Below are 13,365 nucleotides of genomic sequence, written 5' to 3'. Positions count from 1 at the left end.
GGTTATTTTGTTCAAAACCAATCTTTATTTATCAAAAGGAGAGTTTTATTAGTATTCATGATACTGTCTATGTAAGCAGTCTCGATGTCAAGAATTTTTCTTCGGTATTTTCTCGGCCGCCTTCCCCTTGCTACTTCCCCTTGCTCATTGTGAAGGATTGTCGCGAAAACAAGGATCCACATTTTTTTTACGACATTACCCATAATGAAATAGCATATTCTTATAATAATTAAAGAAATACAAAAAACAATGTTTCTTTAGTGTTTTTCCCCTACGCCATAGGACTGTTAAGCTGGGTTGGGAGTTTCAATGTGGCTGCCCGAGGTCACACGCTCAGCAGGGAGATCGTCACTCAATGTTATTGCTATACGAGAGAGAGAGAGAGAGAGAGAGAGAGAGAGAGAGAGAGAGAGAGAGAGAGAGAGAGAGAGAGAATATGCGTGCAATTTCTTTACAGTGTATATATAAAAGGAAGAAAGAAAAAAAGCAGAATGCAATTCTTTGCCTTTGGCTACACAGAGGGAGAAGGAACTATTTTAAGAGGTGCAAAATAAGATGAGCAGGAAAAAGATACTGCTGATGTATTGGTGATCCAGGCGGTTTATATAGCGGCAGACTGACGTCGCGCCACGGAATACAATGGGAACAAGGGTGACCTGAGGTCGATAATAATTAACAATAAATACAGTGAACGAGTATGTAAGGTGTCAAAGAAACGAGCAGGTAAAGGTTACTGCTGCTTTATTACAGATCCAGGCGGCTTATATTGCGGCCGACTGACGCCGGGCCGTGAGAGACAATGGAATTGACTGTGACCTGAGGTCGAAACAATAAACAATAATATGCAGTGAACGAGTACAAATTACAATACGAAATATACAGAGTTACAATATAGATACAGTCTTGATGCCTGTGAATGAAGAAACATGTGATACACAATGTGTGACATTCGTATAAATACCATAAAGTAAAAATGATTAAAATGCGTGACCTGGCACGTTTTAGGCGTGACTAATTGAGCTTGAAGAAAACGGGAAGTCACCAAAGAAAACAAGCTCAGCGGAGACTTAATTAATGGCGCCGCCGAAACACTATCCTGGCGCCGAATTGGTGACTTTACAAATACTCCCCCCCCAAGACGAGGGACGCGTCTGATTAATCCCTGTACCTGGTGGGACGCTGAAGGGTGCCGCGGCTCCTTGAGGATAACTGAGGGGCCTCCCGCCTGTGAGGCTGCTGTTTGGGCGGTCCCTTCCTGGGGCGGCCGCGCCTGCGGTGGTGAGGGCGTGCTGGAGTGCGTTTGGGCGGAAGGGGTGCTGCGTCGCTGCCGGGACTCTCCGACAGGAAGGCGGGCTTTAGCCGGTCTATGGAAACCCAGTCGTTCTTGCCTGGAAGTGCCAGCCGGAACGCCTTGCTGTTCCGCTCCAGCACGCGGAAGGGTCCCCTGTAGGGCTTAGTTAGTGGTGGACGGACGGCGTCGACTCTGGACGAAGACGTGGGTGGCGGACGACAGCTGTGGCGGCACGAAGGTGGTTGCTCTGTCGATGTATGAGCGCCTGCAAGGGGGCGAAACTTGCCGCCACGTCGCGGAGCCTCTGCAGAGATGGGGAGTGGCGATCACCCGTCACGAGCTCTCCCGGCACCACGAGGGGTTCCCCATAGGTTTGTTCAGCTGCGGATGGGGTGCCGTCGGCTCTGGGGCGGTCCTCAACCCGAGGAGGACCCACGGCAGCTGATGTTTCCAGTCCTCGGCGGTGCAGCGGCCATGAGGGATGACTTTGGGACCTGTGGAACCGTTCAACCAGGCCGTTGGCTGCTGGGTTGTACGCTGTGGTGGTGTGTGGTGCGTGGTTCCCAGCAGTTGAGCCAGGGCAGACCACAGCTCGGAGAGAAAGCGGGGCCTGTCGGTTGTGATGTGGTCCGGGGCGCCGGGCGGCTAACCCAACTGGAGAGCAGGGCCTCGGCGCGCACGCGCTGGCGGTGGCTTCTTGCATGGGCGTGGCCGGGCCACCTCGTCGAACGGTCTACCACCGTGAGGAGGTATCTGGATCCGCCTGATGGGGGAAGGGGCCCGACGACGTCGATGTGGATGTGGCCGGCGCGCGCGCCTGGCTGTGGGAACTCGCCTACCTCCGACTGCGTGTGACGACCCACTTTACTGGTCTGGCACTGCAGGCACTGTTTTGCCCAGGCTGTGGCGTCCTTTTTGCACCCCGTGCCAGACGAACTTTTTGAAAGCAGTTTGGCCGTGGTCCTGCCGGAGGGGTGTGAGAGGCCGTGGATGATGTCGAATACCTGGCGGCGTGAGGCTGGAACCAAAGGGCGGGGCTGGCCTGTGCTGATGTCACAGAGCAGGCTGGGGCCTCCGGGGGCGAGGGTCACGTCCCGCCACTTGAGGGATGTGATGGCGGTGCGGTATGCTGGGGTTTCTGGATCAGCGGCCTGTTCTCTGGCAAGGTCCTGGTAATCTACACCAAGCTGCACTGCGTTCAACTCGACTCTGGAGAGGGCGTCTGCTACGGGATTTTTCTTGCCGGGAGGTACCTGACGGAACAGGTAAATTCGGCTATGGCTGAGAGGTGGCGCTGCTGTCTGGAAGACCATGCGTCCCCTTGCTTCGTGAAAGCGTGAACCAGTGGCTGGTGGTCTGTGAAGATTGTGAAGGGCGTCCCTCCAGGAGGAACTTGAAGTGCCGAACTCATGCGGTACACCGCGCAGAGTTCCCTGTCGAAGGTGCTGTAGCGGGACTCTGCGGGATTGAACTTCTTGCTGAAGAAGGCGATGGGCTGGGGCGCCGTTGATGATTTGCTCCAGAACAGCACCGCAGGCAACGTTACTGGCGTCTGTCGTCAGCTGGAGGGGAGCCTTGGGATCCTGGTGTGCCAAGGCGGTTGCCTTGGTGAGGGCGGCCTTCGTCAGGAAAAGGCCTGCTGCTGGCTGGGTCCCCAAAACAGGGACTTCGGTTGACCTTTTAGGACTTCCGTCAGGGGGCCGTGGTGTGTGCGATTCGGGGATGAAGCGCCTGTAGAAGTTTACCATCCCAAGGAACTCCTGGACGGCCTTGATGGAGGTGGGTGTCGGGAACTTGGCTACGGCTGCCACTTTTGATGTAAGAGGGCGGACGCCTGTCGGAGATACCTCGTGACCCCAGGAACTCTGCTTTCTGGACGCCGAAGGTACACTTGTCAAAACGGACGACGAGGCCGTTTTCTTGGAGGCGCTGGAGGACTGCTTTGATGTGCCTCTGGTGTTCGCTGTGAGACCTGGAAAATATGAGAATGTCGTCGACGTAGCAGACGCAGAATTTTAGGTCCCCAGGATGCTGTCCATGAGCCGCTGGAAGGTGGCCCCGGCGTTCCTCAGCCCGGGAAGGTGGAGAAGGCGAACACATAGGACCCGAAGGGCGTGATGATGGCTGTCTTTGGTATGTCCTCTGGCGCAACAGGTACCTGAAAATAAGATTTAAGAAGGTCCAATTTAGTGAATATTTTGGCCCCGTGAAAGGAGGCCGTGAGGTCTTGCATATTGGGCAGAGGGTAGTGATCGGGCTCCGTTGCAATGTTGAGCCGTCTGTAGTCGCCGCAGGGTCTCCAGGAGCCGTCCGGTTTCTGCACCATGTGGAGGGGGAGGCCCATGGACTGGAGGCTTTCCTGCAGATGCCCATCCGTTCCATCTCCGCGAATGCTTTTTCGCCTCCTGAAGGCGCTGAGGGGGAAGCCTGCGGAACCGCATGTGTCGGGGGCCCTTTAGTCACTATATGGTGGTATATGCCGTGCTTGGCTGGGGCCCCGGGACTTGGCGGCTCGGGCTTAAACACCTCAGGAACTCCGACAGAAGGTGTGCGTACTGGTGGGGGCGACGGCGCTGATGGTGGGTCTGGGTCCCGCCGTTAACGGGAGAGACCGGCAGGAGTCGGTATCGAGGGCGCTGCGCCCCACGTCGACTAGCAGGCCGAAGTGCGCCAGAAAATCGGCCCCCAGGAGTGGGGTTCCTCTCGTCCGCGACGATGAAGTCCCAGGAGTAACTCTGGCCAAGGATGGAGATCGACAGGAGCCTGGTGCCGTAGGAGGATGATGGGGTTCCGTTGGCGGCCGTCAGGAAGGCGGCCGGGTCTGGTGTCTGGTTGCGGTCCTCTCTGGATGCTGGGAAGACCGACTTAAAGGCTCCTGTGTCGACCAGCATCATCCTGCCGGAGACGGTGTCGCGGATGTAAAAACCTACTGTTTTTGAGGCCCTGGGTTCTTCGGCTGCCATGGCGGCCTGTCCTGCTGGCCGCCGCCACCCCGTTTTTGAGCGGTTGAACGAGCAGGGCGGCAGGCAGTTTCGGGTGTCCTTTCCGAACCACTTGTGATAGCGACAGAAGCCGGGGACCACCGTCTACTGTGGTTCGGTGGACGTCTGTTGGCGATGGCGTTGACGGGCTGCTCGTCGTCCTCTTCAGGCTGGACGGAGCTGACCGGCTGTGTGGCCGGTTTTAGCCGCTGTGAAGCCTTGACGGAGTCTGTGAGGTGTTGTGCCGCCTCTATGAGGTCCTCGACAGGCATGGTGTAGGGGTGAGCGATCTGGTTGCGTACTTCCGGGAGGAGTTGGCGAAGGAAAATTTCCCGTACGAAGCTTATCTCCTGCCGCTTGTTTGTGCCACCCAAGACTGGTGTTGACAGGAGATCTACGACCATGCCCTGCGTCTCTTGGATTGAGGTCGTGGCGTGGATTATTGGCAAGGTCGATAGCACGGGCGGCCCGGCTCGGCGATGGGCAGGAGCAAGCTTCGAGGAGGAACTTTTTGTGGTGCTGTATGTGAGGGTGAGTGTTTCGGGTACCCGCGAGATGAGTTTGTTGTACACGTCCTCCGGAAGGGCGTTGAGCACTGTGTCGGCCTGTAGGATTTCGTCCGTGAGGTCCGCGATTCTGAAGTGGCTCTCCACCCTGCGCAGCCACCTCGATGGGTTCCCCTGCGTAAACGGCGGCAGCTTTAGGGTGAGGGCGGCCCGCGATTGTGTTGCCCGGCCGTCGTGTGTTCGGGGCGCTAGTGTGGAGTTGCGGGAGGGCCTCGATGCGGGGGCGGGCGCGGCTGTGATGGGAGGTAGGTAAACCTCGGAGTCCGCGGGGTCCACGTTTAACTGCATGAAGGAGGGGATATCCGCGTCCATGCTCGCTCCTTTGACCCCTTACTGGAGTGGGGTACTCGCGTCAGTATGCACTTTCGTGCGCCGTGTGGTTCCGCTAGTGACGCTGGTGGGGTACGCCGACGAGTCAGCACGCTCAAACGCTGGTTACAGCGCCGTGTTTAGGCCGCTAAGGCGTTTTGGAGAAATCCTGGAGCCAAGACTGAGTCGCCGTGTGAGTCCGCTAATGGCTCCGGGATACTCCGGGGTCACCACTGTAAGGTGTCAAAGAAACGAGCAGGTAAAGGTTACTGCTGCTTTATTACAGATCCAGGCGGCTTATATTGCGGCCGACTGACGCCGGGCCGTGAGAGACAATGGAATTGACTGTGACCTGAGGTCGAAACAATAAACAATAATATGCAGTGAACGAGTACAAATTACAATACGAAATATACAGAGTTACAATATAGATACAGTCTTGATGCCTGTGAATGAAGAAACATGTGATACACAATGTGTGACATTCGTATAAATACCATAAAGTAAAAATGATTAAAATGCGTGACCTGGCACGTTTTAGGCGTGACTAATTGAGCTTGAAGAAAACGGGAAGTCACCAAAGAAAACAAGCTCAGCGGAGACTTAATTAATGGCGCCGCCGAAACACTATCCTGGCGCCGAATTGGTGACTTTACAAGTACACTTTAAATTATACCAATGGACAGAATTGAAGTTGAATACAATCTTGATGCCTACGAAAGAAGAATAGCCTACATGGTATACAAATCGCAGACAGGTAAAAAATTATATACATAGTTTAAATGATTGGATTTGCATGACCAGTCACGCCAGGTGTGACGAATTGTAGAGGCAAAGAAAATGGGACGTCACCATAGAAAACTTGCTCAACAGAGACTTTGCACTATGAGAGTGAGAGAACAGAAGGAGAGGTCATTTGTCATGCATTGCAAAAAAGACATTTGATAACCAACCGCGAACAAGCACGGCGCACATCACAAGTTAGTGACAGACAGCAGCAGAAAGACCCATAAGGAAACGTCGCAACAAATTCATTAACAACTCACTATCAAATAATTCGTCATCCCAGCAGACGCCTTGTGGAAACTCGTGCCTTAATACTTGACGGTTCAGTCAATAGCTGCTTTTTTTCGAGTTTTCCAAAACTGCGGAATGATTGGAGACTATAAGTAAGCTTTTATTACTCAATGATTCACCTTACTCTGTTGAATGACTGCTCCCTTTCAGCCAAATTTGGTCTTAGGTTAAATATATTCCTCTGATAAATTCTAAAAATTTCTAAGTATTGCTGTTCAGGAGCGATTATTAGCGGATAGATACGAACATTCACAAGCAACTGTAGAACCCTGCTGGCCGCTCACTAGTGACTGTTGTCGTACCGCTGGTCTTGTTTTGACGAAATTACTAATGAATCGTCTTTGTTGAAGTAAGTTGATCTACTCTACTCTTGCACAACGCATAGGCTACTGCATTCTTTGAGAGAGAGAGAGAGAGAGAGAGAGAGAGAGAGAGAGAGAGAGAGAGAGAGAGAGAGAGAGACTAATCACTTATCTCCTTCTCTCTCATTCTCTCTCTCTCTCTCTCTTTAGAGAATGGAAAGTGTTTTCACTATATTAGAATTATTAAGCTAAAAAAATAAAAAAAAATAGGACCAGATTCAATGTCTCGGTTATCTTAATTCTTCTAAAGGCGTTTGCGTAGCCTGAGTAAACCTATGATTCAGCAAAATGAATTTTATCCAGCAAGTCGACTTATGACTATTGTTAATAGTAGGAAGGCGTATTTGCTACGTACAGTTCCGACCAAAATCCCGTTCAGTATCGGAGGACGTGATGTAATCGAATCCACTTGAGTCCACCCTGAAATGAGGGACTACCTTTATGCCTATTATTATTATTATTATTATTATTATTATTATTATTATTATTATTATTATTATTATTATTATTATTATTATTTGTTTTGTTCACAGTGAATCAGTGCAAACTAGGGGTATGTTGAAGTGTACTGGTTTTACTTTAACATTTTTTTAATAATGTAACCTTCCTGATCATCGTCCTGAAACGCTTTACCTTCAAAAACCTATTCCATAATTAACATTTTCGATAATTCGTTGTTCCTGGAACAAGGGGCGGAACAAACGATAAGCGGGTGAGTCGATTTAATGGGAATAATGGCATGATTTTGTGGATGTCTGGACACAACTACTGTAACTCCTAATACTCGTACTCTTCGCCACAGGCAAACACGGCCACAAGTACAGCACACATACAACCGTGATTTTTAAAATGCAACAATCTGCTCAGTCCTAGACAAATGACTCAGCCTGTACAGAAATTCATTATGTAATATGTTTTAAATGATAAGAATTAATTGCATTAATGCATCTGTGACCGTGTATGCCATGATGCAAATGTTTGCATATTATTACTTTTTTATTTTGATTTAAGTAGGGCGAAAAACCTGCTAGCTTCCTTTGGCATTTTTCGTCCTTTTTTATTTGTAATCTAAGCTTGCAGACAGGGAAATATACACATATAAATATGTATATATATGTGTGTGTGTGTGTATGTGTGTGTGTGTATATATATATATATATATATATATATATATATATATATATATATATATATATATATATATATATATATATATATATATATATATATATATATATATATATATATATATATATATATATATATATATATATATATACATGCCTATGCACAGTGTTGAGCTATATTATATATATAGTATATACGTACAGACATATTTGCACAGTGTTGAGCTTGTTATAATGAGTTTACAAAAGATTTTTCATCTAGTACATGGATGGTTCTTAAGAATTTAGACCTACTGATTGTAGTCTTGAATGAAAGAAAATGATTAACCTCCTTTTAAATATATCTCTTTATCTCATATTTTTCGTTTTTTAACAAATAGATTTTGTTGTTTTATGAAAGTTTCTCTAATTCAAGAATAACGTGTTCATTCTTTAGTCGAACGTTTTCCTATATAGTTTTGAATTTTTGTATTTCCAGGGTTTGGAGGAACTGGAGGAATTGGCCATAAGACGATGTAAACTGGACAGTCTTCCACCTGGAAGTCTTTCTGGCCTGAGACGCCTGCGAGAGCTGGAAATTACCACCCATAATGGTGACTGGGCTGCTCTGGCCATGGATGTCGTCGAAGGTTCGCTGCCTTCGTATCTGGAAAGAGTCTCGCTCGCTCACAACAATATTTGGACGATGCCTCCAATGGCCCTGTGTGGAAGGAGTCTTAGTCATCTGGATCTTGCCAGTAATCACCTGCACGATATTCATGTTCTCGGGTACGCAGGGCAAGTTCATCCTTTTGTTTCCTCACTGAATATTTCCAGTACCAGCTTTCACCTGCAGGAAGTGTATGTGACTGGTGACTCGAGAGAGTATTTGGAAAGTGACTGTGGCCAGGCATTGCAAGAGCTAATCCTGGATTTTAATGATTTGGTGAGGCTTCCCACAGGTGGCTTCCGGGTCTTGACTGGCCTTCGTGAGCTTCACATACGCAACAACGACATCAGACTTATATCAAGCGAAGCCTTTGAAGGTCTTAAAGCCTTACAAAAACTTTATTTATCCAATAATCATATCATTGCTTTACAGAATGGAACATTTCATGGTAATTCGCAGTTAGAGGGTTTATATTTAAACAACAACTCTCTGAGTTCACTTAGTTCAGGTGTTTTCCTAGGCTTAAAGGAGTTACAAGTACTTGATATATCTAGAAATAAATTGTGTTTTGATGATGACGAAGAAGATCTATTCAAAAATCTCCATAGATTAGTAGTCCTGAATCTGTCTCATAACTATTTCTCTAGAATTCCATCCCATTTACTCAGTGATCTTACTTCTCTCCAGCAACTAGACCTGTCTCATAATTTGCTTTCTAATCTTAACACTGAAAGCCTCAACTTCCTGTCTAACTTATATTCTCTGGACTTGTCCAGCAATCACATACATTCTGTTATGGAAATTAGTTTAAGAGGACTTGTTGGGTTAAGTATCCTTGACCTGACCAACAACTCTATAGCAAACATACATCCAAATGCTCTGCATCATAGCTCAAATTTAAAAGAAGTCTATCTAGGTGTTAACCAATTGCAGTCTATCCCTGGTGCCCTTCAAAATCTGTCTTTTTTAAAGACCATGGACATTACCAAAAATGAGATAGTTAGTATTCAGCCTTTCTTATTTCGCAACCTCAGGAATTTAGAACACCTTGACATTAGTGTGAACAAACTTAATGGCCTATCAGAAGGTTCATTTAATGGTCTTTCAAATTTACAAACACTAAATCTTAGTAACAATTATATAAGGACACTAAGTGTTGGATCATTCAATGGTATCCCTAATATTAAAACAATAATAGTCTCCAAAAATGAGCTGAATGACATAAATGGTATTTTCGCTGGACTTGAACATCTTGAAGTGTTAGATTTGTCAGAAAATAACATCAAGATGTTCGATTATGCTTTTATCCCAAGGCTGCTTATTAAACTCATACTAAAAAGAAATAGAATACAGAAGCTAGGAAACTTCTTCAAAGTGCATGGCATATTAACACTGGAGGTCATTGATGCAAGTCACAATACAATACAGAAATTAACAGAAGTATCACTTCCAAATACTATAAAGGAAGTTATTCTGCATGATAACGAGATCAGTGTCATTCTTCCAAATACTTTCCGTGATAAAAATGCTCTTCAGGTATTAGATATAAGAATGAATTCACTAAGAAAGCTAGATCCACAATCAGTTAGTGTTAGAGCCATGGCTGGAAGCCAGGTACGGGCCCAGCTGTCACTCTCAGGAAACCCATTACATTGTGATTGTGAAATGGAATGGCTTTTTGGATCCTCTGGCATTCCTCAGACAACGTCAGGAGCAACAGAAGTAACATTTTTGCAGCCTCGTGTTAATGACTTAGCTCTGGTTACTTGCACTTTAGCACACTCACACAAAGGTTCCACAGTTTTAACTCGAGTCCTAGAGACCACACCTGAAAATTATCTGTGCCCTTATGATACCCATTGTTTTGCTATTTGTCATTGTTGTGATTTCATTGCATGTGATTGTCAGATGAAATGCCCAAGTGAATGTTTATGTTTTCATGATGATACTTGGTCTATAAATCTGGTTGACTGTTCTGGAGGAAATCTGAATCAATTACCAGACAAGGTACCTATGGATGCAACAATAGTTCTTTTAGATGGAAACAATTTTGAAGTTCTACACGCACATCCATTCATAGGTCGGCACAGCATGCAACAGTTATTTCTTAATAACTCTCAAATAAAAACCCTACACAACCGCACATTTCATGGTCTAACATCTTTAAGGTCTCTACATCTACAGGACAATATGATTGTACATCTAAAAGGCTTTGAGTTTTCTGGTCTTGGACAGCTCAAGGAACTATACCTTCAAAATAATCGTCTCTCTTTCATCAATAATGCTACTTTTGTAGACCTTGAAAGCTTAGAGATTTTAAGATTAGATAATAATTTTATCATTGATTTTCCTGTTTGGCAGCTAAGCAAAAATGTATTTTTAACTCAAGTGTCAATTGGCAATAATCCCTGGAACTGTGATTGTCGGTTTGTTGAGTCTCTCAGGGAATGGGGAAGCCAGACATCAAATTTGCTATTGGATCCTGAAAGCGTTTTCTGTGTTCAGAGCAGTTCGGGTGTTGTTGCAGCTGGAATAATTCTTCCCGGTTTCTCATGTACCAAATCTCATCATAGTGTCATGAAGTATCAGTTTGGTCAACAAGAGCTGCCTTTTCTTGCAGGTAGTTTGTGTGGTGGTATTGCTCTCATCAGTGCTTTAGTTGTTGCAGCAATGCTAATTGCTAGGCGTAGTGCATCAACAACAAGCAAACTTGGAATTAATGACTCTCAAAATTACTGCCAAGAAGAAGATGGTAAAGTCTTTGATGCTTATATAAGTTATAGTGCTAATGATGCAAATTTTGTAAGAGATATTCTAGCTACCAAACTTGAAAATAGCTGTCCTAGCTACAAGCTCTGCTTGCACTCTAGAGATTTTACTGAGAATAGCAGATTGTCAGAGTTTATTTCACAATCAATAAGCTTCAGCAGAAGAACGATAATAATTCTTTCAAAAAATTATATTGATAATGAATGGAAGAATGCCATATTTAAGAAAGCACACACAGATAACTTGAAGGAGATTGACATGAACGTTATTGCTGTTTATCACGATGGGGTGTCTTATTCCTCTTTTGATGCAGATTTAAAGTCTGTCCTTAAAAGCAGTACAAAGATTTACTGGGGAGATAAACATTTTTGGAAAAAATTAAAAAATTCAATGCCACAAAAACAGACGTATACAAACATACCAGTGTACATGTCCAATAATGCATACAAATCTACAATGCCTTCTTCCATAACACAGCCTGCACTAATAATGCCATCCTCTTCTTCCGTCCTTACCAGTACCTCAGGTCTTACAACGCCTTCAGATATGAGCCGGAAACCTTGTTATCAACAGGAAAATATAGAAGCATACAATTCCCCACCACCACCAAGGCCTTGTTATGCCTCTCCATTGCCGTGTGACTATATTGTGATGCAAGGACAAGAGTGCAATGACCCACAGTGTCCTTGCCATAATCACTCAAGCAATGCCTGCGCTTTTACAAATGGAGACAGTTCTTCCCTCCACACTTATTCTTCCCTTGATGCATTTGCTGATAAACTACCCCAGCCCTCATCTTTGGAGAATTTCTCATCACGAGCGACATCCCCATCAAGCAATCATTACAGTGTCATTGACGTCCCTATAAGAAGAACCGTCCGAGCAAGTAAGAAAAAGAAGAAGCCTCAGTGTCAGAATGATCATCCAGCTGGATCAGAGGATCTGGAAGACTCTATTAAAGACCAGAACCAGAGTGGCACTTTTAGAAGAACCAAAAGTCTTCGTATATCTAAGCGTAGTAATCTTTGCTCTGCAGATGCTCAAATGGATTATTCCTGTGAGGGACATGCAGATTCGAAAATTGCCTCAAAAAACACAAACGTCATTATGGATACAAATGATCTGTACATAGGCCTTGCTGATTCACCTCCTGAACCTACAACACTGAGTGAAGAGTGCTTCGTCTAGCCCAACAGATGTGATTTATTGACAGAAGCATTTTCATGGTTAACTTCTTAGAGAGTGTATACACACACACACACACACACACACACACACACACACACATATATATATATATATATATATATATATATATATATATATATATATATCGCATTTTTATCACACCGTGATTTATATACAATCATGAAGCTACAAATGTCGTTTAATGTCAAATCCACGCTGCCTCGGGAATATCCCCGATGGGGAGTTATCACCGAAGGGATCGAGACTCGGCAGTGCCCGTGTCTCGATTCCCCATTGGAGATATTCCCGAGGCAGCGTGGATTTGATATTTGTAGCTTCATGATTTGTAGCTTCATGATTATGTATATATATATATATATATATATATATATATATATATATATATATATATATATATATATATATGTGTGTGTGTGTGTGTGTGTGTGTGTGTGTGTGTGTGTGTGTGTGTTTATGTGTGGGTGTGTTCAAACAAATAGACGAGCTAAGTATTCATGTATGCGTTGTATATGCTGTCTTTTTTATCACAGAATAATTATGAATTATTTTTATCATTTTGTCATTGGGATATGAACCAGTAACCCTAAAGCCATGATCATTCTGTGTTCATTATCCCATCAGATTGGGCCCAGGCCTAAGAAATCACTCACAAGCAAACTCCTCTTCTGCAAATCAGTTAGACCAGAATAAAATTTTATAATATTGGGCGTTTCGAGGAACTTCACAAGTTTGCTTTGTAATAGGGAACAGCTCACGAACTAAGACCTCTGACTGGGGCACCAAAGAAGTGAAGTTCTTTTCCTCATCATAGTGCACCTCTCTCTCTCTCTCTCTCTCTCTCTCTCTCTCTCTCTCTCTCTCTCTCTCTCTCTCTCTCTGCAAATCCTGATAGAGGCCAAAGAGTCGTACTTCTGAGGTTGCTCAGTACGAGCTTCGCTCAGTTGGGTGCTCGCTTTTGTTTTTGCTTCAGCTGGCAACAATTTTCGTGTATAAAAAGCATCCCAGTTATGCAAGGGCTTGGTAAT

General features: G+C 45.3%; 1 protein-coding gene across 1 annotated transcript in view; it reads left to right on the top strand.

Annotated features, from left to right (window-relative positions):
- The window catches only part of LOC136837216 (toll-like receptor Tollo), a 172,319-nt gene extending 159,948 nt beyond the window's left edge, over nucleotides 1-12,371 (top strand). Inside the window, exon 2 of the mRNA XM_067101893.1 lies at nucleotides 8,192-12,371. Coding sequence (XP_066957994.1) covers nucleotides 8,192-12,319 — 4,128 coding nt within the window. The 3' untranslated portion in view covers nucleotides 12,320-12,371. The remainder of the gene's footprint in view (nucleotides 1-8,191) is intronic.
- Nucleotides 12,372-13,365: the final 994 nt, after the last annotated feature.

Source organism: Macrobrachium rosenbergii, chromosome 58, assembly GCF_040412425.1.
Source record: "Macrobrachium rosenbergii isolate ZJJX-2024 chromosome 58, ASM4041242v1, whole genome shotgun sequence".
Classification (NCBI taxonomy): Eukaryota; Metazoa; Arthropoda; class Malacostraca; order Decapoda; family Palaemonidae; genus Macrobrachium; species Macrobrachium rosenbergii.
This window is presented reverse-complemented; position numbering and strand designations above follow the sequence as displayed.